At 35.0% G+C, this 26,733-nt stretch overlaps 5 protein-coding genes and 1 non-coding gene across 6 annotated transcripts; 4 read left to right on the top strand and 2 right to left on the bottom strand.

Annotated features, from left to right (window-relative positions):
• Positions 1-1,556: 1,556 nt before the first annotated feature.
• Positions 1,557-3,930, bottom strand: LOC106302113 (L-ascorbate oxidase homolog). Its single transcript, XM_013738634.1, has 8 exons — positions 3,723-3,930; positions 3,527-3,636; positions 3,182-3,452; positions 2,995-3,094; positions 2,543-2,888; positions 2,097-2,462; positions 1,945-2,023; positions 1,557-1,858 (listed from the first exon to the last, which is right to left on the bottom strand). Exons 1-8 carry the CDS (start codon positions 3,873-3,875, stop codon positions 1,658-1,660), a joined length of 1,626 nt encoding a protein of 541 aa, XP_013594088.1. The 5' UTR covers positions 3,876-3,930; the 3' UTR covers positions 1,557-1,657.
• Positions 3,931-5,954: 2,024 nt separating this feature from the next.
• Positions 5,955-6,026, bottom strand: TRNAE-UUC. Its single transcript has one exon. It is a non-coding gene; the product is annotated as a tRNA-Glu (tRNA).
• Positions 6,027-9,349: 3,323 nt separating this feature from the next.
• Positions 9,350-10,893, top strand: LOC106303925. The gene is made up of 5 exons (XM_013740287.1): positions 9,350-9,631; positions 9,708-9,832; positions 9,925-10,177; positions 10,268-10,344; positions 10,430-10,893. The coding sequence occupies exons 1-5, from the start codon at positions 9,406-9,408 to the stop codon at positions 10,667-10,669; spliced, it is 921 nt and encodes a 306-aa protein (XP_013595741.1). The 5' UTR covers positions 9,350-9,405; the 3' UTR covers positions 10,670-10,893.
• A 351-nt stretch (positions 10,894-11,244) lies between these two features.
• Positions 11,245-13,544, top strand: LOC106301377 (protein misato homolog 1-like). Its single transcript, XM_013737756.1, has 5 exons — positions 11,245-11,380; positions 11,526-11,627; positions 11,706-11,751; positions 11,915-11,993; positions 12,091-13,544. Exons 1-5 carry the CDS (start codon positions 11,309-11,311, stop codon positions 13,412-13,414), a joined length of 1,623 nt encoding a protein of 540 aa, XP_013593210.1. The 5' UTR covers positions 11,245-11,308; the 3' UTR covers positions 13,415-13,544.
• Positions 13,545-18,958: 5,414 nt separating this feature from the next.
• LOC106301616 (oxygen-evolving enhancer protein 1, chloroplastic-like) lies at positions 18,959-20,480 on the top strand. The gene is made up of 3 exons (XM_013738064.1): positions 18,959-19,268; positions 19,372-19,665; positions 19,903-20,480. The coding sequence occupies exons 1-3, from the start codon at positions 19,062-19,064 to the stop codon at positions 20,359-20,361; spliced, it is 960 nt and encodes a 319-aa protein (XP_013593518.1). The 5' UTR covers positions 18,959-19,061; the 3' UTR covers positions 20,362-20,480.
• A 1,619-nt stretch (positions 20,481-22,099) lies between these two features.
• LOC106304274 lies at positions 22,100-22,941 on the top strand. The gene has a single exon (XM_013740685.1). The coding sequence runs from the start codon at positions 22,312-22,314 to the stop codon at positions 22,825-22,827; it is 516 nt and encodes a 171-aa protein (XP_013596139.1). The 5' UTR covers positions 22,100-22,311; the 3' UTR covers positions 22,828-22,941.
• The last annotated feature ends 3,792 nt before the right edge of the window (positions 22,942-26,733 follow it).

The raw sequence follows: 26,733 nt of genomic DNA, 5'->3' as shown, positions 1-26,733 counted from the left end.
CGAAGACATTGGAATGGAATTAAACATGTCTTTCGTTACCTTCAAGGAACAACTGATTTAGGCTTGTTTTATCCTAAAAGTTCAAAAGGTCAAATGATTGGTTTTGCAGATGCAGGTTATTTGTCAGATCCACACAAAGCTCGATCCCAGACAGGATATGTTTTTACAATTGGAGGCACCGCCATATCTTGGCGTTCTCAGAAGCAGACACTTGTTGCTACTTCTTCAAATCACGCTGAGATCATTGCACTCCATGAAGCAAGTAGAGAATGTGTATGGCTAAGATCAATAAGCCGACACATCTGTTCAAGCAGTGGGATTGACGAAAATGCGGAGCCAACTATTCTATATGAAGATAACGCGGCATGTGTTGCTCAAACGAAGGAAGGATATATCAAAAGCGATAGAACCAAACATATACCTCCGAAGTTCTTCTCATACACTCAAGAGCTCGAGAAGGATAAAGAGATTGAAGTAAGATATGTTCGATCATGCGACAATGCAGCCGACCTCTTCACAAAATCACTCCCTACCTCGGTATTCAGAAAACACATCCACAACATTGGAATGCGCCATCAGAAGGATATATGACTGCTTATTCGAGGGGGAGCTTACGTGGTTGTACTCTTTTTACCTTACTATGGTTTTTCCCATTGGGTTTTCCTGGAAAGGTTTTTAACGAGGCAACAAAGACGTTAAGTGAGAGTGGATAGTGACACCGGTCCTCAAGGGGGAGTGTTATGAAAGACAGCTAAGAAAGCCAGCAGCCAGCCGTTTATGTTGAAAAATATAAAAGATGTGGGGTCTGCTGCACTATTTGCACAGTGAATTTCTTTCTATATATACGAACATTTATGTTCGTTGTATTACGCATCTCTCAACCTCGACCTTCTCTTCTCTCTCTGATAAAATCTTTCTATCAGCGTTATTACGGGTATAAAATTTCGTCCTTATCTAAATTCCTGTGAAACAATAAAATACTAGTCTTTTTTATAACATAAATATATATATTTGAATTTAGGTTCATCGTTTTAGTGACATTTGTGGAATTTTCTGTCCTCGGGCTAGGAAAAGAAAGAAAATTCAACGAAACATTTGTCTTGTAATGAAACATGTTTTTGAATACAAAAGATTTTCTGGTCCCACTGTGGAAAGTAGAGAGAAAAATCAAAGATGGAAAATCATGTGAAATCTTGAATCAAATGAACTATCCACATCCAGACAAGACATCAAGTTTTGGAGCTATCTACGTCTAATAGATATTTATGTTAAAATTGTTATAGTTCGGTTTAGTCTTCAACCGAGCTTGTTGTCCATTAGTGTTTCTGTTATAGAACCTAGACTGTAAACAACTTACAAAGAAGGAATTATGTAAATACTTTAAAGGTTTATTCTAACACATGATTTGGTTTTAGTTTAACACAAGCATATACAAACCGCATAAATAGTTTGATTTTGTTAAGCAGAAGTTCTAGTAACAATTGTGAATACAATTATGGTTTAGATGCATGAACATTGAACACAATCCGAACACAATTCATAAGACATAAAGTTTTTTTTTGCTTTTTTTGTCTGTTTATTGAAAAATCAATGAGGTTTACGTTTGTTCCTTTTTCCTCACTCCACTTGTAAGAACAATAATATATGTGAAAAATATCTAAAGGGGACGTTTGGCTAGGCCGCAATAAAGAGCGTTGAGAGGCGGTTCAGCTTCAGTGTATAGAGACTTCTCATCGTTCCAGACACGAACATAGAGCTCTTGTCCTAAATACCTCCTCGACCATATCTGTGACCTTAGATTCCACATCCCTTTGTTGTCCAACGACACCAATATGCTTGTCCACGACAACGGATACACCTTCACACACACAATCATAGTTGATCATGTATATATTTAGATTAAATGAAGTTGTTTAAGATCTTATTTTTCTTTTTTTTTATTACCTGAAAGGTGTGCCTTGCAACAGCGTCAACCAAGTTGTAACGTGTTCTCATTGTCTCATTCCATGTCCCTGACCCAAATCTGAAAAAAAACTCCGGTTATTAATTGTTGTAAATAACCGATCCGGTTTAGATAACAGAGGGTGCATGCTTACCCAACAAGAAAGGCACTAGTACCATCCATATGCCAAGATTGAATTGATCTCTCATCGTTCTGGAAAACGATTTCCACGAACTCATGGAGCTCAATGTCGAAAACCGATGTACCAAAATGAGCTGGTCCGATTGTAGGAGTGCTAAGGATTGTTTTGAAATCAAACACGCCCGAAATGTTGTACCAATCGGCAAGTTTCAAAGGTGTTGTTGGGTTGATGTATGATATTCGGTTTACCGTGTACCGAAGCTTGCCATAGATCATCGTAGCCGCATTGGCTAGAACCAAAGTTCGGTTTATCGGTATGGTACCATAGTGATATGATCCTTGTGGGTTTGGCCTTGCAGCATTTGCCGTCAAATTCATCCTACAATACAGCATAATAAATCAAATTAAACCAAACCAATCTAAAATTGTCTGGTTCAGTTTGGTTCGTTATTATTATACCTGATGGTTCTTGCTTGTTTCATGGACCAGTGGATATGGTAAGTAGGACCAACTGGAAGGGGGCCAGAGACTGCGTTTTTGGAGCCTAGGTAACGAAGACTCGCGGTAGTGTTTAATATTGGTTTGGTAAACCGGCTCGAAGCTACAATGTAATAGTCCCTCACTGAAGCTTTTAAAGTAACCAAGACCGTCACCGATTGACCAACGTGGATGTCAAGAGACTCATAGCTCTCTTGAAGAGTGTGAGCGCCTTCAACTTCAATGAGGGTCATTGTATGATTTTGAATCCTAAAGTTTATCGATGTTGCTATCCCGACATTCGATACCCTAAACTTGTATGTTTTGCCTGATGATAGTCGAAAATAAAAGATCAAATAATAGCACTAGACTACTAACCATGGGATGTAATAAAAAAAACAAAGGGTTCTTGATGGGTTATATAATGACCTTACCTTGTTGACCGGTAAATATTAAACCTTTAGAAGCACCATTGATAAGAAGAGCATCCGGAAGTGGAAGTGCATAGCCTGCGTCAAGCCGCTTTTGCAAATCCTAGTAACCACAAATAAGAGTAAAAATAAGTATTACTAAAAAATGTAAATATTAAGCATTAGGCTGTATGTATCGTGTTATATGTACCTTGTGGCTCAATTTGAACCAGTCAGTGACGAGAAGGGTGAAATCACCATCAGGTGTGAGATAAGGAGTGGTAATAACGGATCTCTGGTTAATGTTGAGAGCACCAAAAGCACCACTAGCTCGGTGCATTGATGTGGAAGCGAAGTAAGTGAAAGTGCCGATTTGATCTTTAAGTTGAAACTGATAAGTCCAGTTCGAGTTTGGTTGGATCGGACAGTTTGTTCCCAATACTCCATCTTGCCACGATGTCCTTCTCTGTTTAATTCCATTCCTACACATAACATATCGTTAAGTATATATACACTTATACAAAATAAATACGCCAATGAGTTATGTGGTATATACCAAGTGATGAGGAAAGGTTCGTCAAGCTTGTTGATGAGATTAACAACAATGTTGTTGTTTGTGACAGCTTCAATCGCTGGACCAGGGAACTGCCCGTTGATAAGAATGACCTACGTACAACGTACCAAAACATACATCAATTAATGTTGATTTCTCATAACGAATAACTCTTAAGTAAAAAGATCATAGAGTTTACCTGTTGAGGAACACCCAAAGGAGATCTTGTTCCATAGGTAACAGTCCAAGTGTAGAATAAATAAGGATCTTCTGCTTTGACCAAAACAGAGCCCAACCAAAATAACAAGGTTCCTATGAATAGTTTACATAATAGGAGATTGGACTGTTTCATTTTTGCTAAGACAAATTAAAATCAAATCTTGATCTCCCTCAAGATTTTGATTTTATTTGTGTTGCGAGTCTATGTTTGAGGTTCGACCTAAGGACAATCTTATATACATGTATGAAGGTAGAGAGACTAATTCAGTGTTAGTATTGTATTAAGTTTTTGTCAGCGTAGATGACGTGAATCCCCATGCATCACACTCCATAAGCTCTTTTGCGGCGTACTTCATGCAAAATGCTTGCATTGAGAACTTTTACATTAAATGCACGCCTTACATACTGGAAATTTGGAAATGTATACTTTAATTTTACTAAGATTGTCAAGTTTTTTTTGTCGGCAAGAGACGAGTACATCTTCATATTTAGATTGTTTCTCTTTCCTCAAAAATAAATGTTTCTCAAATCTGAGCTATAAGTTCTCTTAAAGATATTTACGCTTAGTGAGATATTACGTATCATATCATATACAGTTCGATGTCATTTTAAAAAAAAAAGTTAACGTGAAATCAAGCTCCTTTAAGATGCGATGAGCATTTACAACTAATACTACTATTTTTGTCACAAAAATATATTTCGACGAAGAAAATGATCAAAATAAGTTTTATTAAAAGATAAAATGTATTTTTATCTAGGGTTAACTAATCTAATTTTAGGGCTTCGAGTCAGGGGGTGAGATTTTAGGAATAAAGTTTCAATTTTTAAAAAATAAAAAAATTAAAATTAAAATTTTCAAAATAAATAGAAGCTATTTTGGTCATTTTCTTCTTTGAGAGCTATTTTGTGATAACAACTTAAACATGAGTTCGTTATTCGAGGGAATTGCCCTAAAAAAAGTTAATACTACTATTTATATCAAATAAATTATCATAACCGATTCACGAATTAAAAAGTGTATGCAATGGATGCGTGTTTTGAGATTTGACTTTGGGACATTAAAACTAAAGAAGTAACTAACGAAGTGTGAAAATGTAGATCTTGATCTAAGATTAAATTATATGTTCCCTCCAGCATCAAATGCTCAAAATTAATAGGTTGACTTTTGATTTGATGTATTCGCATAGATTCTATATATAATTAAGAAAAGCAACTAATCACAATCACATAATTAAGTCCTCAAACTAATTAAAACATAAAGAGTACTGCTTCTATCTCACGAGATTCCTATATAGATTATTATTTTTTGTAAACAATAAATATAATGAAGAGTCAAACCAATTGCTAATGACTCGGAACCATGAGACATGGTGATGCATCCCTAGAAGAGAGATCAAATATAGGGAAGAGGAAGAGCTCCAGTTAATCACTCATGTGGATTCGTTACCACTAAGCTCGCTAGTACCATGTGAATCTCTATATCCTAATGTATTTATACGACACAATATGTATACATACGCTATTTTTATTTAAATTAGTAATACATGCATGTGTTTGTGTGCTTCCTCACTCCACATCTTACGAAACTTGTCTTGAGACTAACAAATGTTATTGATGGACTCGCCCTCTCTTTTTTTTTGGAATTAGGGGGTTTCATGCGTTTGTTCCTTAATCTCTTTAATGTTGATTTTATGTACATTAAGCTTCTACATAACTTTAATCCTGAACCTAATATATTGTGTACAATTTCTCTGACTAATTTACACTTGTATAGTAGATATCTTAGTGGCCTAAGATGGATTATATATCATCATCATACGTAGTTTTCTCGCTACCAATGGTCTCTACAAGAACATTGTCCATTTCAAAGCAATGAAACGAACTAAGTCTCTCACCGCTATCTTCCTCTTTGTGATCTTCAATATCAACTTAAATACTTAATAACACTATGACAATCCAAAGAAGACCTCAAGTTCTTGAACACCTTATCCTCCGTTCTTTCCTAGGTTCAACTTGAAGAAAACTTTTTCTCGTGACACCGGTTCTGGATATGAAGACTGTTTCATGAATATCAATCCACGGAAAGTAGTTATCAAAGGCGGAAGGTAATAATACCGCACTTGTGAAGTAAAGATTTGGTCACCGATAACATAACGGCTGAATAAACCTTCTGAACTGACAACATAAAAAACTTTCTTTAGAAAAACAAAAGCTCCGTTGCCGGGAATCGAACCCGGGTCTCCTGGGTGAAAGCCAGATATCCTAACCGCTGGACGACAACGGATGTGTTGCTTTCTCCAGAAAACACAGGTATCCAAATGAAGAAATCATTATTCCATGGAATCACTTCATCTTTTCGTTGTATAAAAATGGAATCACTCTTTCTCTTTGTTCCTTGTTTTACTCGAGAAAACAGCATCTTATTGGTTATTCGTCTTTAAAAGATGAAACTAAGACCATCCAAAACATTCAGCTTTTTAGCTGTAGAGAATGAAAGAATCGTTTAAAGTACATGAAGTATCGTTTGTTTACCAATTACCAACAAAATCTTCAGATCGTATAAGTGATTAAAACATATGTGAAATCATTCATAAAGTATAATCTTATTATTTATTCATTTCCTAAGATAAACAAACATAAATTCTTAAGTTTATGAGTTCTTATAAGTCCTAACTAGTTCATGGCATTCAAGTAGTTAAGAATTCATTACTACTATGAGGTTTGAAGGATTATGGTTCTTACTTCCCTACAGCTTATTCCATTATGGTTGGTAACTAAGCTTTCTTTTTTTTTGGGTCAAAAGTAACTAAGCTTTCATAAGTCTAAAGATCAGCAAGGATTTCAGTTCAAGATCCCAATTATGTATATATGAACTTTCTTTGATGTTTGCGGGATTTTAATTTGTATGTCGTGAACAATGAGGTTTGATGTGTTATGGAAAATGTATTGTATATAGGGTGACTTTGATCAACAATCTAAAGTATTCTTTTACAAAATATAAGATATATATATATATCATATTCAATGATCGATGGGACAATGTTATAAGTTTGTATTTTCCGAGATTGGCTTAGTCAAATCAGCAGGTTCTTGCTTTTTCACCAAAGATGATATCATTGGATTCTCGCAGATAGAAACGACGAACCTTATCCTCCGAGTAGATAGACAGAGCAAAAGCTATGGTTTGCTACAACTTTGTAAGAAAATATTTTTAAAAGGAGTGGAGAAAAAAAAAAGGTTAGAGAGACACATGACGTGAACCCACAAGAGGAATCTAATCAATCAATGGTATCAATATCTGGATCTCCTTAATACAACTCCAGACGTTTCAGTTCATCTTTTAAAGAAAACGATTCTCGTGAAAAAATCTGATTTACCAAACCCCCCAAATTTACCAAAAAAATTTTTTTAGCTGAATTTTTTTAAAAACCGCCTACAGCCCCCTAAATTTCAGGGCCGGCCCTGATTGCATGTTACGATGTTCGGGAATAGTTTTTGGTTTTAGGAATCAAATGATATAAAAACTTGGTTGATATTTTTTTTTATAAAAAAAATTGGTTGATATTTGCGTATGGCTAGCAAGAAAAAGCGTCGAATAAAGCTGATTTGTGTGGTGGGATCTGCAACATTGGATTATGCGAAAAGATCCTTCATGGCTGCTCATTGCCTCTTTGGTAATTTGCTAGTGTTCTAGTTTCAAAAATATCTACATCGCCTTTTTTATTCTACAAATTTAGACTAATTAGAAATAGAGTATGAACTCACGCACGTAAATATAGTAACAAGCACAATGAATGAATAGTTAATTTTGCTAAGCCTTCTTTATTTTAATTAATAATAGATCTCGATCCGCGCAACCGCGCAGATTTTTGTTTTTATTTATTTTTATATAAATATTTTGTTTTCAATTCTAAATTGGTATATATTATAATATATATGTGTCTATTAATTTTTAAAACATAATAAGTTTACTGTATATTTTTTTCATTGAATAGACTGTTTCAAACTTTCACATGTATTTGTATCTTCTTCTATATATATTTTTTTGGATTATTATTTCATTATTAAAATCGTAACTATATATATAAAGATTAGTAAAATATTGTTTTATTGTCATATTCAAAAATATTGTAACATTCCACAAATTTAGAAAGTTTTTAAAAAATTAAATTTTTCGCTTCATAGATTTATATTATTGAGTAAATAATTGAACATTTAGTTTTTATTTAATTTTTATAATAAAATATATAATTTAAAATTTGTTTTCATTGGTTTAAGACTTTAAGGTAGTAAAGATTAATCTTTTTGTTATTTAAAAAAAATCTTTATAATTTTAAAAGTTAACATCGATAAATATTTAAATATTTAGCATATAGAGGTATAATATTACAATATTAAATTATATCTATTTAATTTATACTATATATAAATCCACAATTATTATTTAAATCCAATTATTTATAGACCAATAAAAATTTCTGGTATGCCCAAAATTTAAACGATAAGATTAGATATTAAATGTAATATGATAGGAATATGTCCATTAGGTTCATTTTTTATAAAAAATCACACATGAATCAAGGTTGTGACTTATGTTTTAATATATAAGATATTTATATAGAACTCATTGAAAAAATATTATTTTATTTTATAAGCTTAATGAACAAAAAATTACTTTATTTTCGTAAATGTTTTACTAATACAAAAATATATCTTTCTTTTTGGATTAACAATAAATATTCTCAATCTATGAAAATATTCATATTAATCTCCAAAAAGAGATACATTACATAGATGCATTATCTCTGTGGATATTCAAATGAGGTTTAAAACATATGTCCAACGAGTTTAGCGTCATGGAGTTGATTCTAAGTTCCAGGTTTTCCTAAAGTTTGTCTACCTAAACCATCCCAATCAATAAGAAAATATAATTACGTTGTTTTTACTCTTTTTTATTTTACTTTTCTAATTTATCATTTTCCAAAATAAATTATTTAAGTGTGGTGTTAGTACTAGTCATAAAGCCTATGGTTATTTGCAAACTATAAACATGCTGTTACACTATAATACAATCTGATTTGAGAAAATACATTCAAATAAAATGCTAAAGAAAAGCAACTAAACCATGAAAACATTTATTCAATGGTGTAAGGGCAACCACTGATGTGATGATGAATACGCAGTGTAATACTATACATTTTTTCACAGCCCAATTTTTTCTAATTTAGAAAAAATAAACTCAGGATGGGAGAATCTGAGAATCTTGAGTAAGGAATCAGTAATACAAAATAATAACAAGTTTACACAAAACTAGATATTGTGTATTTATATTAAGGGCAAAACAAAAGGAAGGAAATATCAAAATAAATAAATGAGTGTAAACATACTATAAGTTTAGTGTAATTGTACGGTCTTATCTGTAACATACTATAAGTTTAGTGTAATTGTACGGTCTTATGACAAACAGATTCTTATTAGTTCCATTTAAAGATAGTCTAATTAATTAAGTATTTTACAAAAGTACCCTCGTGACCTCACTTATTTACAGCGGCTACGATTCACCGCGTACTTCTTCTTAATCTATTTTCTTCCTATCATCTCACCTTCTTCCTTCATCTATATAAACGCTATTCTAGCTTCTTTGTCTTATATTGTTTCTTTCGATGGTGCAAACAGATACAGATCGAAGAATGGGTCTTAATTTGAATATCTCTCATTACTCTTTAGCAAAACCATTATCTCAATTTCTCAACGATGTATCCAAAATCAAAGACAATCATTCGAAACTGTTTGAAATCGATGGATATGTTGGAAAGTTGGAGGAAGAGAGGAAGAAGATCGATGTTTTCAAACGTGAACTCCCTCTATGCATGCTCTTGATGAACGAAGGTGTCGCTCTCTCGATTCTCAATTTTGTTTCGTGTTTAACTGTTTTGGTATTTAACGAAATGGTTTCTCTGTGTAGCGATTGAGAGGTTGAAGCAAGAGGCTTCATCAGTACAAGGGGTAGAACTGGAAACTGATAATAAGAAGAACTGGATGAGCTCTGCTCAGTTATGGATCTCGAACACTAACTCCCAGTTTCAATCGGTAAGACACGAGAAACAAAAAAAAATCAAACCTTTTAATGTATGTTTTGTCTTGTGTTTGGTTGATCTTAACCTTTGAGATCATTGTGACAGACAAACGAAGAAGAAGACCGGTGTGTGACTCATAATAACGCTAACCAACGAGGGGCAATTCTGTCATTTAACGTCCCTCCACCACCACCACCTACAGCTCCTCTGTCTCTTCCAACGTCAGAAATATTGACTGACTATAGCAGCAGAATTGAGCAGAGTCATCCAATTCAGAAGAAAGATGTGAGAAGGAAATGGTCTGAGGATCTTCACCGGAGGTTCGTTGATGCTCTTCAGAAGATTGGAGGGTCACAAGGTTAGTAACTTTTGATCTCAATTCTCCAATAGCATGTTAGTGTGTATTGATTGGTTAATACTGAGATTATGTTTGTTGTTGGTGTGACAGTGGCAACACCAAAGCAAATTAGAGATATCATGAAAGTTGATGGTTTAACCAATGATGAAATCAAGAGCCATTTACAGGTAAAAAAAGTTCTTATCTTTTTTCTTTTTTTTTACAAATGAATGAATGATTTTTTACAGTGTGTGAAATGATAACCTCTTGCAGAAATATAGAATGCATATCCGAAAGCATCCTCTGCATCCAGCAAAGATTTTGATTGCCTCTGATCAGCATGGCTTGTTAGATAGGGAAACACAGAACTTGGATTCGCCACAAGGCCCGCTTGTTGATAGAGGTTGTTGGTTCAGTAATAATGGTGGGCATAGCTCAGAGGAAGAAGAGAAATCTGATGGACGTAGCTGGAGAAGTGGATCAAGGAGGAAGAGACAAGGGTTGGGATCTTGAGCTTTGAAGATCGAATCATAATACTATGCAATAGTGATGAATGATAAAGTTACCAACTGTGCTCAAAACTTAAAAGTTGTAGATGTAAACATGAGAGGGGACATAAACAGAGGATTTTGTGCAATATAATATAGATAGAGAGAAAGAGATCAAAATCTCAGTTTGTGTTTTTTTTTTCCTAACTTCATAAGAAAGGGAAATTAATAAATCAGAGATTTTGATTTTGTTTTTGTTTTCTAATTAGTATCAGTAATTGGTAAATCTATGGTCTGTTTACTTAATAACCTTTGAAAACATAGGATGGAAAAATCACAAATTATGCAACACATCATTTTCTTCAATCTTGCATTATCTGAACGTTTGGTTGGCTTGGTATGGGTTTGATATATAATAGAGACTTGACCAAATCAAAATTAATAAATTTGACTCGGTCGATGCAGTTTATATAACTAAACCGGGATCAGAACACTATTATTCAATCTTTGGATTTGGGCCTTGTGGGCCTCATCCACCTTCACGTTTGTGTGTGTTCATTTTACAACAAGCCCATGTCGAATCATAGGGTTTAAGCACAATCAATCACAGGAGCTCTATGCTGTGGAGCTAGAAACTGGTGTGTTTGTTGTTGGGGAGAGAAGAATGAGAGAAATAGTGACGATTCAAGTCGGAGAGTTCGCGAACTTCGTCGGTTCTCATTTCTGGAACTTCCAGGTTAGAACCCATCTCTCAATTTCAATCGGTTATTCTGGGTTTCGTTTCTCTCTGTGCTTCACTACATAAAAGTCTTCACCTTTTTGATTTTCCATCGTTGGGTTTTGCTAAAGTCGAAGACTTTTTTTTTTTGCTTTGATTGCAGGATGAGTTGCTTGGGTTGGCTAGTGACCCAGAAAGCGATCCAATTTTCCGGAACAATAATCTCGACATGGACGTTCTCTACCGCTCCGGTGAGACCCAGCAGGTGAGGCTTGAGAGAGTCTTCTTTTGACTTTTGTCATTTCCCTTTTTTTTTTTTTTAAAGTGGTGATGTTTTGTGCAGGGGGTTTCTACATACACTCCTCGTCTGCTTTCAATCAACTTCAAAGGTACTTTTCAAAGTTGCTTAGCTCTTTAAAATTATATTGAATAACTTTAAGATCTTGTTTTTTTTTTACGGTTATTGAATGAACAACACCAATGTTAAGAGAGTCACTCACAAGCAAGGTTCAAGATTAATTATTTAATTTATGGTAATTTATAACCTTTCAGGGTCACTAGGCTCCATGAGCTCACACGGTACCCTCTACAACCAAGCTTCTTCATCAAGATCAGATTCTTCCCAAACCTGGTCAGATAATGCAAAGATTCAATCTCAGTGGTTTAGATCTTAGTTGGAATATTCAGTTTCACATCATTTGAATATATCCACTTTGTGTCCTGTATAGGTTTGGAGATGTTGATACTCAGAGATCTGAACCTCGAAAGAGAAACTTGTTTCAACAAAGTTTATACGAGGAAGAAGCTACAGCAACAGAGATTGAAGACAAAGACATTGTTGGATCCTTGGATGAAACCGTTGAATGCTGGACAGACTTCTCCAAATCCCACTACCACCCTCAAAGTCTCTACGAGCTAAACGGCTTATGGATGGACTCTCACGACTTCAACAACTACGGAGCCGGCAAAGACCTTTTCTCCGAGGCCTCACGCGGAGATGAGATATGCGACAAACTCCGCTTCTTCGTGGAAGAGTGTGATCACATCCAGGGCGTCAACTTCCTCGTGGACGACTCAGGAGGCTTCTCTCCTCTCGCAGGTGACTTCCTGGAGACGATGGCTGATGACTACACCAACGTTCCTGTCCTGCTTTACTCCCTGAGGAGTCCAGTGTCTCAGAAGAAGACGGTTATAAACAAGCTTCACGACGCTGTATCGTTCTCAAGACTCTCCTCCTTTTGTAAACTCTTCACTCCGATTGGTTTACCTTCCTTGACCGGGATGAAGTATCTTAGCCTCGGAGATGAGAAGCCTTATCGAAGCAGCGCGGTGTACGCAGCTGCTCTGCATTCAAGCACACTCCCTTTCAGAATGCAGCACACAAGCTCAGATTCAAGTGAAGTGTCTAACGCTATGGACGTTAATACACTTGTGCAGCTTTTAACTAACCGTGGTAGACAGAACATAGTGGCGATTCTTGATTCCGCAATGCCGTTAGAGAAGACTCTTCTAACAAATCTGCAGACTCTAACCCCTGAAGTGACTGAAGATGTTGAAGACAATCAATCAGTTGAGTCGATGTGTATACTTGGAGCTCTTGGATCAGAAGATCAAGAAGCAACGGTTTCAGAAGTGAGGAATGCTGTTGATGCATCTTATGATGAACAGAGACCGTTGTTTTGCAATCTATCTGTCTCGCGTGTTCCTCTCCCTGTGCCTCTACCGTTTCCTTCTATCTTTGGGAACCTTGTTGGGAGGAAAGGCGAGATCCTGAGCAGTCCGGCATCGGATTTGATGTGCAGAGGGTCGTTGGATGTGCACTCTGTGCCAGTAGCAACGAGATGGAGATCTTCGAGCGCGGTTTTGCCGTTCTTGGAGAGTAGGATGGTGAATTTGGAGAAGCTTGGGATACAATGGGGAGCTGTGGGGTCAGATGTGGTGAGGGCGTGGGGGTTTGGGAGAGAGGAGTTGCAGGAGATGAGGGAGAATCTGGCAAAAATGGTGTCTGAGCTGAGTCCTCATCAGTTTTCAGAATCTGAAGATTCAGATTAGAGTTTTTTAAAGTTGTGTGTTTAAAACGAAACTGTTGTAACTTGTAACATCTCTTCTCTGTTGTTTTCTTGAAATCGAACTGCTTGCCGTTTTTTGTTTTAAGAAGTGTAATACATGACGTTAACAACTTGCCGTTTTTTTGTTTTAAGAAAGTGTTATTTATACACAGATTTCATGTCCTTTGATAGCTAACAAAGCTTGTTCTTCTCAAATGCATTTAACAGTACGGTGAACAGCAGTCTCAACTATTCTGTTTCCTTATATTGACTTCACTCATCTCCATGTCTCCATGATGATCCTTTAGCATTTGGTACTTTACTAGTTTATAGAGCTAACTAGTGTTACACTGTTACTCCTGTGCTATACACACGGGGCAAATCTCTTATGATTTTAATTATTTTATAATATTTTAAATCTTACTGAATTAGTAATTTTTTACACATATATAGTCTATAACAATGGATAATATTAGAGCAAATAAAGCTGAATCTGTTTTACAGAATATTTGATATTATTTTTAAAATAGATATGTGATATCTTTAAACAGACGATGATTAAAACGCGGTGTTATCTTGTGTTGATAATAATAATGGCTGCACATGGGCGAAGGACCTCTGAGTGCCATGCTTCTTCTTCTTCATCTCCTTTCATTTGTTGCTTATTTAATCTGTGGACCTTACTGAAGCTGTTTTTTTTTTCAGGCTTGAAATAATTTAAAGAGAACAGATGTTTGTGCCTGATGTTTGTGTTCTCTGTTCCGGGCATAGTGAATCACATCAACATCTGTTTTTGGTTGTTCCTTTAGCATTTGGTAGTTTACCACAATTGCTTGTTGTTTATAGAGCCAATTATCATCCTACCATAATCAGAATTGTTTTTGTTTATTCACTTTAAGGTGATAAAGATTTGGTTGTTAAATTTTCTATTTTATTTGAGGGAAAAATTACTCAAAAACAAATCAAAAATTTAAACAAAAACCAAAAAGAAAAGAAAACACACTAAAATCATCCATAAGTCTTCTTCCATGAAGATGAAAAACACAAGCGGCAAACTCCACTCTCAGTTTTGAAACATTGTAACTGTTATGATACCTCCGTACCGGTGAACAATATCCCTGCAACTGTAACGACCCGTATTAGTCATGAGTTGGTTTGTTTCAAATATTTGGTTTAACTAAACCGGCAGCGTTGGTATAATTAATTAGTGGACCAACCAAGTGTGCTTACCTAATCTTCTTCCTTGGGGGCCGTCAAACATCGTGGAGAGTGTGAGGGCTCATGATGCATCGTCATTCTCCTCCCCCATGTCTTATGTCGATGTGGAGATTTGTTTTCACCACCACCACTCGTCGTTCTTTACAGAACCGGGACCATCGCCGTCATACCGCATCACCAGTTCACCACTCCAACGACACCATCCATGCCGCTGTCGTTAGCCGGAGCCACAGCCGTAACTGTCAACCACTGTTATGTGCCACCATGGGCCGCGGGTCATCGGAGGGGCACTTGTCACCGGAGTCATCGCAAGTCTCATTAAGTCTCCATCAGTTTTCGGGTGTAGTCATCTCGTACGTACCAGTTCCGTAATATAAATTAAGAACGTGACCGAGCCGAAAGGGAGAGAAGGCACATGGAAATGGATCCATCGTCTCACCACCACCTGGCACCAACCACCATCATCACTTGTTATCTAAAAGCCGTGTAGCTAAGTGTTCTTCCTTCTTACTTGAGCTACAAGCAACCTTCATGGCATATAATTAACTTTAATCGTGCCATGCCATGCGCAGGAAGAAACATGGAACTTTAGGTGTGAATTATTGATAAATAATTCATGCTAATATAATGCCTAGACCGAGAGACATATTAGTTTTGGGTATTTCCTGATCCATTTCCAATATTGGCTAAGGTGAGGATCTTTTCTCGAATTTCTCTTGCACGGCTTAGGACCTTGAATAAGTATAATTTATTTCTAATGTGTTTCCGTCTACGTGAAATCGAGTCTGTTATTGCTTGTTTAGTTTTTAGGTTTTTTGCTTAAACCGGAACTAGGGTGTTAGCTTGGTTCGAAAAAGCGAGAGTTTTTGTCGCCATGGCGCTAAGGCGCCCAAGGCGATGCCCTCAACGCTTAGGGACACCCTTGCCAGGCGAGGTACATAGATCCCTAGCTTTTCTCGCTTTTTCCTGGCTTTTGCAATATCCATAGAGCGCTAAAAGCGGCATTTAGTTGTCCCTACACAAAAAAAGAAGATTTGCTTAAAAATGTACACTTAACAAAAGGTTTTGTCAGAATATTTAGTATATCTAAAAGTATATACCATCCGGATGTCACCTTCTTTGCTTGTTATGTCGGAACCACCATGTAACGTTTAAGACATGGGCTTGTCATCAAAGATCAACCATCATTGCATTATGGAACGCATGCTATTGATACGAGAAGAATATGACGTGAGGAGAAAACAAGTTAAGACGGAGCCACCGTCTCACCTCCGCGGCACCGATTGGATCCACACCGTTGTAAGCTTGGAGCCATGGGAGAAGCTTGTTATGTTAACTTAGAACCATATGTGTTAGTTTCCCCACCTTCATTATCACGTATTAACCAAATGATATTATTTATTACTTGTGGCGCAAGTGATCTAAATATCTTAAATCCTTATTGGTTTATGCGTAGAAACAATGGTGGACTTTAAGGTGACTTGTTTGATAAGTTACTCTTTTGGAAGCTTAGAGCATTTTCTGATCCATTTCCGATAGTGGCCAAGGTGAGGGTCTTTTCCCAAATTTCTCTTACACGGCTTAGGACCTCGAATAAGTATAATTTATTTCTAATGTGTTTTCGTCTACGTGAAATCGAGTCTATTATTGCTTGTTTAGTTTTTAGGTTCTTTGCTTAAACCGGAACTAGGGTGTTAGAGGATTCAACAATGATTGTTTCATTTAAAATTGGTAAATAAAAATAGTTCTTTTATTAGGAGTTATGTGATTGTTTGAGACGGATACAGAGACGGACTTCTGTATGCCGGATTGTGTGGAGGTTACGGTCAGCTATAGTCGACCGGTTGACGCGTAACCCAGGAGGTCGATAAATCATCTACGGACGTGTGTTACCGAGCACTTGTTCGGTGTGTGTATGAACCGAGCACCTTTTCGGTAGTGTTTTGGCATGTTAGTGGGCAGCGAGTGTGCACCTCGCTAGGACTGTTGTGTGATCTTTGGGTACTTTAGGTACCGTGTTTGCAATGTGTTAGGATTAAATTATATTTATTCGGAGTGCTCTGTCCGGGTCCATGGACTTCGGGTTTAGTATCCCATACCTCACTGAGTGACTTCCCCGTTACTCACCCCTCATTTGCCCCTTGCAGGTGAGACAGATGAGTATATGATATTTGGACGGATTTAGTGTTACTGAGCTTTTTATTCAGATTTTTATTTGGGCTTTGGGTGAGTGTAATTGGGTATATGGGCTTTTATTATACGAGATATTATTGGTGGCCCGCTGTTCTCCGGATTGGAGGTCACGGGTGTCACAGCAACATTAACACAGATACCTATGTTCAGCATTCGCTGCAGCTTGTTTAGATGTTGCTTGCGTTGATTCAAATAGTCTTCTATGTCCTCGTAAATAAGCTGCCCCCTCTCCTGCAATTTTGTTTTGTTATTTTAATTTTGTGATAAGACTAATTACACAAACCAATAACAATCAAGAGAATAAAAACCTCTATTTTACACGAAACATAGACCTCATCAGATATGTTTGGGGGGGTTAACCTAAGATAACTCACCTTAACCCCAAGAGCATCAAAAACTCCTATAAAACTCAGGAAACAAAGATTCAGTTTGATAAAAAAAAAGCCTGGCGTAGCTTCCAATGAAGGAATTAAACAAAGATGAAATATATCAAACTTTCCTCAGATAATAAAGGGGTAAATCCACTTACCGTTAATCACAAAGTTGCTGAAAATCCCAATATTAAGAGTGTCTTCTGAAATAGATTGTAATGTGTTGATGTTATTGATGTACATAGCTCGGTATATATACACGAGATAGATCCTAATTACAAGGGGAACTACCTAAGAAGATAATGACTAAGTAGTATTTATCTATATCTCTTAAAGTATATATCATTATCTCTATATCTTCTTAGCTGAAAACAATATATTTTTTTAAAAAAAATAGGAATAACTTCACGAATTATATAGCAGCAGAATATTAACAGAGACAACAAAATCACATAATAGTGTACAAGAAGATTAGGGTTTTTGAAGAAACTAGTCTCTCGCCTCTAGAGTTTTAGTTTTCTTTTGCGTGTAATTTATATACGTACATATATGTCTGCAAACGTCACTGTTTGGGCCTACGTAACACCATACTGGGCCCCATAGCAAATATCGTAAAGGAAATGTTTTTTTAAATCAACCTTTCGTAAAGATGAAGAGATATGTAACGCCATTAACCAAAATCATCATCGAATATCATAAGTGCATGAAGAGGAAACCTGGTGAGAAGGAGAGAAGTTGGTGAAGTGGCATGTTTGAACATGGACCGCCAAGAGCTTCCTCACACCTAAGATTATGTCCGTAGAGATTCCCTTTACCAAAAACATCCTCAACTTGAGAGAACTGTATTCACTGGTTTTCAAAACATTACCTTATATCAAATGAAAAGTGTGTAAGGCTCTCTGACAACCTTGAGAGCCACTCGGGATTCATCTGGTGTTTTAGCACTTATATCTATGGCAATGGGCAACACTGCCCAACCACAATATTAACTATTTTGTTATAGAGAAAGAAAAAGAGGTAAAGAAAGCAAAAATTGACTTGTCATTCTTGAATAACAATGAGAATCTTTCTCCTCATTCTTCTTCTTTGCTCCTTTACTCTTGTGTGGCTTTATTTCCCAGCTTTAGGAGCTATTACCAATGGACACAATCCTTTTAATGTTAGGTTACAAAACCGGAACTGAATTACATATACCAAAGACTTTTCAGTGGAAGAGTGTATATGAATGAATAGTGATGAAAAGAAGGAAGAGGAAGAAGAGAGAAGGTGTGTGTGTGTTTTATAAGAATTACTTTGTGGTGGTTAGTGGCAATGAGAAAGGAAGTAAAAGTAAGTGAGAGAGAGAGAGAGAGAGAGAGAGAGGGTAGTAGAATAAGGTGCGAGAGAGCTCTTTTTCTCTAAGACTGTTTTGAGGCTAAGTAAAATTGAGGCCTCATCACTGGCACCAACTTCATCTTTTTCCTTCCATATCCCTATCTCTATTTTTGTTTTTAAACCAATTATACATCATCTAATTGAGATTTCACTCATGACTTCCCATCATCTAATTAATCAAAGAAAGAGAAAAAATAAGAATAAAAAATAAACGAGAGAGTGGGCTGGCTCAAAATTAGTGTGGATCCTCATGTACGTAAAACTAATACATGATGTTAACTACTTGCCGTTTATTGTTTTAAGAAGTGTAATACATGACGTTTTCAAAGCGCACGTCTTGTTGTACTAATATTCATTCAAGATGCCAAATCTTTTGGTGACCAACAATCATCAGACACGTAACATAAGACTGAACCTGATAATCCTTTGACACTAAGGAGACACATCAGAGAGCTTTTTTTTTGTCTGATCAGACAAGGAACTCTGCGGCTGACAATGGCTGCCGTTACCACCGTGGCTCTGCAGTCTCTCACAGCCGCAAAACTCCACCCTCCTTCTCAGAGCGTCTCTAAATCCTTCAAGCCGGTGACGAGGCGTGTCTCCTGCTCCCTCCACGACGATCTTAAGAACTTGAGTCTGAACTGCGTTGAGGCTACCAAGATCGCTGGTTTTGCACTAGCCACCTCTGCTCTTGTAGTCTCGGTACGGTTCTTGATCAATCTCTATCTTTGATGCTAAAGACTCAGTGTGATTCCTATGATCTTGATTACTAGAGTTAAGGTTTATTATATTTTGTATGAATAAGGGTGCAAGTGCAGAAGGAGTGCCGAAGAGGCTAACATACGAGGAGATACAGAGCAAGACATACATGGAAGTGAAAGGAACTGGAACCGCTAATCAGTGTCCAACCATTGAAGGTGGCTTGGAGTCATTCGCCATTAAGCCAGGCAAATACTACGCCAAGAAAGTCTGCTTGGAGCCAACTTCATTCACCGTCAAAGCAGAAGGTGTTAGCAAGAACGCCAAACCGGTTTTTCAAAACACCAAGCTCATGACCCGTCTTACCTACACACTCGACGAAATCGAAGGCCCTTTTGATGTAAACATGATCCTTACGAGACTTTTTAATCAATGTTCAAGAAATCGTTAGGTGTTAATTAAGTGTTTTATATGGAATTATTGACTAGACCAGCACTAGACCGATTTTTTGAACGCTTAGACCGATTGAAAAAAATAATATTTAAGAAAAAATGTTTCGTTTAATTCTGATTTGCCGACTAGACGTACTAGGCGTCGCCTTTATATATTATCTTAACTAACTTTACTGATTCAATAGGTAGCATCTGATGGAACGGTGAGGTTTCTTGAGAAAGACGGTATAGATTACGCTGCAGTGACAGTACAACTTCCAGGTGGTGAGCGCGTACCGTTCTTGTTCACCATCAAGCAGCTCGTGGCATCGGGTAAACCAGAGAGCTTTGGAGGAGATTTCTTGGTGCCATCTTATAGAGGCTCGTCTTTCTTGGACCCAAAAGGCCGAGGTGGCTCTACAGGGTATGATAATGCAGTTGCATTACCAGCTAGAGGGGACGATGAAGAGTTGGATAAGGAGAATAACAAGAACACAGCTGCTTCTGTTGGTGAGATAACATTCAGTGTAACAAAGAGTAAACCCGAGAGCGGTGAAGTGATAGGTTTGTTTGAGAGTATTCAGCCTTCGGATACTGACTTGGGTGCTAAAACTCCTAAGGATGTCAAGATCCAGGGTATCTGGTATGCTAAACTTGAGCAATAGAACATGCATTATGTAGAGTATCTGTTTGTTTAGTCTGATTAGTAGATGTTAATTATTCTGGTTAAACAAAAGGTTTGCTTAATTGCTTTGAAACAAGCATTAATATTCTTGTATGTTAATCTCATTTTATAAATACTAAACCATAAACTCTAATCACTAAAAACAAATTCAATTATAAAATTAAAATATTTTTTAACTTTTAATTAAGGCCTGTTTTGGAAAAGAAAATCTCTTGTGTGCTACTTTTAGAACAAAAAATGTTTTAACATAATGTGAGACCATTTTTCTAAGTTGAAAGTAAATATTATTTTAGCTATTGGATTTCATTGTTTCTCTTGTCTATTCTACTATTATTTAAAACCACCGTTTATCAATGACAAGTCACTACTGAACTTGTCATCTATGGAAGATTAAACAACACCAATTTCAAAAAGAGATTAAATAACTTCAAAATGTATATAAAATGAATAAAGCATAAACACACTACTATAAAAAAAAGCGCATGCTACATATTGAAGGATCCGACAGCTTCTTGGGCAATCAAAATCATAGATTTAAAAGTGACTAGAAAGCTCATAATTATTCATATACTACAAAAATGGGAACCATTATACCTTTTTTTTTTTTATCAGAAGGGAACCATTATACATTAAAAAATTTAACCTACTCGTAAAGGGCAGCAATTACAATGGACCCTATTGTGATTTGAAGTTGTTTTATATCATTTAGATCATTCAAGCTATTTTATTCTTAAACCCACCGTGCTACCCCACGAGCATTATACTATCAATTTGGTAAATTGATAATCTATCTGCCACACAATACACTCATAATATTTACTAAACAAGTGTGTTCATATTCATTCGTATTCACTAGTTTGAAAGGTAAACGAAGAAGAAAGAAATGATGAATAATACAACGTTTACTGCTTATTTTTCAAGTTCAAAGAAAAATATTAAACAACGTCAACTTTTTATATCAATATTATGCTTCACTAACTACATTTGTTTAAAAATAGACCACCAGTAAAATCATAAGCGTAAATATCGAAATAGTTAATGTTATGAACTAACTTTGAAATCTATATATAAATGATAAATGAATAAAGAATAAACACACTACTGAAAAAGTACATGTTACATATCTAGTGAAATTAAATTACATTGAAGGATCCGACAGCTTCTTGGCCAATCAAAATCACAGATTTAAAAGTGACAAGAAAGTTCATAATTATCCATATACCACTAAAAAGTGGGAATCGATATTAGATTTAAATTTGTAACCTAGCCATAGAGGGCATCAATTATAATGGACCCTATTGTGGTTTGAAGTTGTTTTATATCATTTAGATCTTTCAAGTTGTTAAATTCGTAAACCCACCACGCTACCCCACGAGCATTATATCAATTTAGTAAATTGTTCATTTATCTCAATACACTCGTAATAATCACTAAAGCAAGTGTGTTCATATTTTTTTAAAAAAAATAATTAAGAGGTTCTAGAGATATAATAGACTCATATATCTTCTTATGGCTAGATTTTTTAAATTCATGACCTTTAAACACTTAGATAATCTAAAAGTTTTATCCATTATATTATTCCTAGATTCATATTCATTAATAATGCACTCATGATAATTAAGCTCAGTCCCTAACATGGTGATTATAGCTAATAACATAGGTTAAGCTATCTAATTACACACAAAGCTGGCATCCTCCCCACCACTTATACAGCCTGTACTCTACTATTGGTTTACAAAACGACAAAGTCCTACGTGGCATTCAGTTTTTTTTTTTTACAAACACAAACTCAAACTCTTCTTGTCTATTTATTACACAAGTCTTCCCTTTCTCTTTCACATTATCATCACTTCCTCTTACAAGTTACAAATCCTTCAATAAGCTTCTTTCACCTGAGAACGAGTCACGACTTTCGAGTCAACTCAGCGAGATGGGTATATGCAGTTCGAGCGAGTCGACTCAAGTGGCGACGGCGAAACTGATTTTGCAAGACGGGAGGATGATAGAGTTTACGAGCCCCGTGAAAGTAGGATACGTTTTGCAAAAGTATCCCATGTGTTTTATCTGCAACTCAGACGATATGGACTTCGACGACGCCGTTTCAGCTATTAGCGCCGACGAGGAGCTTCAGCTAGGTCAGATATACTTCGCGCTTCCTCTTCGTTGGCTTCGTGAGCCGCTTAGAGCGGATGAGATGGCTACATTGGCCGTTAAAGCTAGCGCTGCGCTCATGCAAAGCGGTGGCGGTGGAGGAAGTTGTCGCCGGAAACGTGTAGATCCTATTGTCGCTGGTGAGTCTCTGAAGAGATTTGGCTCCGGTGATGATACAGTGGGATCCGGCGGTGGTAGAAGGAAAGGCAGAGACGGTGACGGTGGTGCTAGTAGCAGTAGTAGTGGCCGGAGGAGGAAGTGTTACGCGGCGGAGCTGAGTGCGATAGAAGAGTGAAGGGTAGTTTTAGAGCTTGTGGATAGTTGTAATTATGTTGGGGCACTTTAGTCATTCAACGAAGAATCAAGTTGCAAATTAGCAATATTCGAAAAGTTATCTTTTGGGATTTTAGCAGCAATAGTACTTATCATTGATTTGTGACATTTGTCGACTTAAATTCTTACGGACTATTGAGAGATGAATTTGTGTAGAGTTTGTGAATTTTGAGAGTTGATTAATTTTTAAAAGTTACGTGAATTGTAAAAATTTATATACATTGACTTATAAAATTTGATCATAACTTTTTTAAATTGATATAGATTTTCATGAATTTATATTACCTCTTTTCTTTCTTTTTTTTGTAGAATAAATATATAATTTATTTATTTTATAAATCATATAGCATGATTATTTATTTTTTGCTTTCAAATTAAAAAGAAAGTAATATTGATACATACAAAATTGAACAAATTTCTTAAATAGCCATTTAAAAAAAAATTTGTCACAAAAATGACCAAAATAAGTTTCATTAAAAAGGTAAAAGACTATTTTACCCCTTGCTATATAGATGTACAAGTAAAAAAATAAAAAGTTGTTTTATATAATTTGGAATTATATGTTTTCAAATTCGAACATTTTTATAATTTATCTATATTTTTAATGTTATTGGGATTGGAAATGTTTTTTGAAACTATTTAAAAAATATTTTAAAATTATTAAGATTTTTGTAAATGTAATTATTAATATTTATATTAAAAAATATAATATTTTAAAAAATACTTATATATGCAAAAAATGTAAAAATATATAAATGTAATGAATTATAGTTTTGAATTTTTACTTTGGATTTGAGGTGCAATAGATATTTGGTAAGAATAATTATTTTGTTTTCTAGTTTTTTATCATATGGATTTTGAAAATCACATTGATACATATGATATTTTGAAAGTTGTGTCTTATGAGTAAAAATGAATAGAATTCATCTCCCAATAACACTAAATTTAGGTAGAATTAGAGAATCAATACTAACTAAACTTTTTGAATAACAAATGATTTGAATGGATTTTAAAAATTCTTAAACCAATAACAATAAATTCTCTTAAGATTTTTGAAATCCAAAAACCAATAACAATGGATTCTTAAAATTTTCAAAGTTCATGAGAATTCTCTTCCCAATAACTTCTCCTTATTCTTCTTGCACTTTCCCTTTTCCCATGAATACTAAAATCTCCATTGTGAGACAATTTTATAGTTTAATCTATATCTTGGTCATATTAGATTAGCATAACTAATCATGTTAGATTTCATCTTTTGAATAGACAAATACAAAACACTATTTCATTGTTGTTATAATGATAAGAAAAGAACATGGGATTGGTCCCGAAAACCCTGTAACGCGGTATTGGATTGCAAGATAAATTAAAATACAATGTTTAACAAAATCGTCAAAATACGTACATCCATACCTGATGTTATGTGGTTTTCACGTTGACAAAGAAAAACAGATGTGCTTTCACATGTTTAAATGTTCAATAATATTAGTTACACAGTTCTTTAATCGGTCTGTTTTTGTGTTCACTAGAGAAAGCTGAGTTCTAATTTATAGTTGCTATTTTTCTAAGTATATCATGTCAATTTCTATCACGTTACAATGTTTATCATTTAAGACATCCCGTCTCGGTATTATAAGTATGATCATAAGATCCTTTTTTTTTTTTTGAACAAAGTATGATCATAAGATCAAACTTGGATATAAGTATGTTTAACGAAGCATCATTTTTAAATGACTAGATAGATTGATATCAAGAACGAATAGAAAACGGAGTAACATGATTAGTTTGTGACCATTTTAATTATTTGCCTTTTGTAGGTATAAATATTCCAATACTCGTATAGATGACCTTGGCATTCGTCTTTTGTATCTTTACTCTATAAGTTGTTAATTTTCGTTGGTTTCTAAATTAAAATTAATTAGCGGTAAATAAAATAGGTTAAATTTTTTATATATTACTCATGTTTCATTAAAACTCTCGATGTGGAGCATATATATTCACACACTCTGTAGATTAAGGCTTATGGCCTATTAATTTCCATATATACTTTCAATATTTTCCCTCGAAATAATAGTTTTTCTACCATTATTTTTGAATACTAACACTATCGAGTCCGAGAGCACAAACTACTTTTGGACCAAATTATAAATCATAAGAATGTGTGAATCCACTCTAAACATCTTTATTAGTTAGATTTAGTGCTTCTGATACTATATTAAATTTTATGGACTTCAAATTTAAAATTAATTGGCAGGTTTTTTTAACAAAGGATATTATAGCCTTGGTTACAATTCATGACCAGGTTTTACAGATGTTATCAAATACTTATATTCGAGACTCTAGATTCTAAAAAGTCCAGCTGTTTGTTCAAGGTTCCAGTCATCAACGATGTAACCATTGGCCAATCCATTTATGGTTTACACGAAAGTATTAAGTTTATTAATGCGAATGTCCTCAACATTTATTACTAATTATAAAGACTCTTTGAATGACTAAAACAAAACACTCTTGGATTCGTTCTACAAACCACCAGCTATTGTATGTGTATTGTTTCTTTTTAAGAAAGAATTTAAGCTTAATGTAGTAGTATTGTCTTCTTGTCTTTACCCCGTAAATTTTAGCTTCTTAAATTCTTTGTCTCTACCATTTTCCCAAGATCTAGAATTAGTTTTAAAATTGATATTGTACATGATACTATTATTTAACTATTTCAAGTAAAGTACATGATAAAAATCATATTATGTCATTTCTTTTATATTTCTAACTATTAAACACGTTTATCGATCTCAATAGTGATAGCATTGCATGCAAAAGATTTGATCAAACGAACAAAAAATATCACTACAAAAGAATATACGACGATCTTTATTGTTGTTCATCAACTATTGTTAGTTTGTAAGAAAGTATATGTAAAATTCTACAACTACACTACAAACCAAAAGGAAAAAGTTGTTTAAAACATACATACGGTTTATAAGTGACTATTAATAATCCTTTCATTAAGAGAATCACTTGATTCCTTATCAAAGATTGATCCATTACATTCCATGAGTAGTTCCTTTTTTAAAATATCTATTTCACTACATACATATATGAATGCACTATGTAATGACGATGCTCTATGTGCATTGGTCCAACTTGAAAAGAGTAGGGTTGAAACCAAATTTGTCCACCACGAGACCTAGACATAATCATTTTGCTTTGCTAATATCTCTTAATACAAAACCATATAAGACCAAAGACAAAAAGGAAAAGGTCGACATAAAAAGCTTTCTACCATCCCACTTTTTTAAAAAGAAAAATCTTTTCGTAATACAAGTGTGGTTATTATTTGAACTCCTATTTATTTTCTTATTTTCTTAAAATCTTTTGTATTTAAGTTACTATATATTTTTATGCTTTTTTGTGTGCAAACTTTTAGTGAATATCTCCAAATGTTAATAGGTCCGTCTTTAGCCATCACCCAACGTCCTAACTAGGGGTGGGCGTTCGGGTACCCATTCGGGTTCGGTTCGGGTCTATTCGGGTTTCGGGTTTTCGGGTTCAAAGATTTCAGCCCCATTCGGGTATTTCTAAATTTCGGTTCGGGTTCGGTTCGGATCTTTGCGGGTTCGGTTCGGGTTCGGATAACCCATTTAAATTATTTTAAAATTTTTAAAATTCATTATATACTTTAAATTTCTCAAAATCTATAAACAAAACAATATATTACTTATAAATTTGAATAGCATATGTCAAAGTACCTAAAATTAACATATAAATTGGTTTGGTTTGAATATTTGGATTGAGAATCAATAAGTATTGTTGGTGTTTTGAGTATACTTTAGCTATTTTAGACATGTTACTTTTGACTATTTGTATATATTTATAA

This window comes from Brassica oleracea, chromosome C7 (genome assembly GCF_000695525.1).
Source record: "Brassica oleracea var. oleracea cultivar TO1000 chromosome C7, BOL, whole genome shotgun sequence".
Classification (NCBI taxonomy): Eukaryota; Viridiplantae; Streptophyta; class Magnoliopsida; order Brassicales; family Brassicaceae; genus Brassica; species Brassica oleracea.
This window is presented reverse-complemented; position numbering and strand designations above follow the sequence as displayed.

What these genes read in the sequence shown, in the direction of transcription:
- LOC106302113 (XM_013738634.1), bottom strand. Translation starts at nt 3,875, where the DNA reads ATGAAACAGTCCAATCTCCTATTATGTAAACTATTCATAGGAACCTTG. An exon ending in CTTTGGGTGTTCCTCAACAG is followed by an intron (nt 3,637 to 3,722) that starts GTAAACTCTATG and finishes CGTTGTACGTAG; the next exon opens with GTCATTCTTATCAACGGGCA. An exon ending in TTGCAAGGCACACCTTTCAG is followed by an intron (nt 1,859 to 1,944) that starts GTAATAAAAAAA and finishes GTGTGTGTGAAG; the next exon opens with GTGTATCCGTTGTCGTGGAC.
- LOC106303925 (XM_013740287.1), top strand. Translation starts at nt 9,406, where the DNA reads ATGGTGCAAACAGATACAGATCGAAGAATGGGTCTTAATTTGAATATC. An exon ending in CATGCTCTTGATGAACGAAG is followed by an intron (nt 9,632 to 9,707) that starts GTGTCGCTCTCT and finishes TTCTCTGTGTAG; the next exon opens with CGATTGAGAGGTTGAAGCAA. An exon ending in CTAACTCCCAGTTTCAATCG is followed by an intron (nt 9,833 to 9,924) that starts GTAAGACACGAG and finishes TCATTGTGACAG; the next exon opens with ACAAACGAAGAAGAAGACCG.
- LOC106301377 (XM_013737756.1), top strand. Translation starts at nt 11,309, where the DNA reads ATGAGAGAAATAGTGACGATTCAAGTCGGAGAGTTCGCGAACTTCGTC. An exon ending in CTCATTTCTGGAACTTCCAG is followed by an intron (nt 11,381 to 11,525) that starts GTTAGAACCCAT and finishes CTTTGATTGCAG; the next exon opens with GATGAGTTGCTTGGGTTGGC. An exon ending in GCTCCGGTGAGACCCAGCAG is followed by an intron (nt 11,628 to 11,705) that starts GTGAGGCTTGAG and finishes TGTTTTGTGCAG; the next exon opens with GGGGTTTCTACATACACTCC.
- LOC106301616 (XM_013738064.1), top strand. Translation starts at nt 19,062, where the DNA reads ATGGCTGCCGTTACCACCGTGGCTCTGCAGTCTCTCACAGCCGCAAAA. An exon ending in CCTCTGCTCTTGTAGTCTCG is followed by an intron (nt 19,269 to 19,371) that starts GTACGGTTCTTG and finishes TGTATGAATAAG; the next exon opens with GGTGCAAGTGCAGAAGGAGT. An exon ending in AAATCGAAGGCCCTTTTGAT is followed by an intron (nt 19,666 to 19,902) that starts GTAAACATGATC and finishes CTGATTCAATAG; the next exon opens with GTAGCATCTGATGGAACGGT.
- LOC106304274 (XM_013740685.1), top strand. Translation starts at nt 22,312, where the DNA reads ATGGGTATATGCAGTTCGAGCGAGTCGACTCAAGTGGCGACGGCGAAA.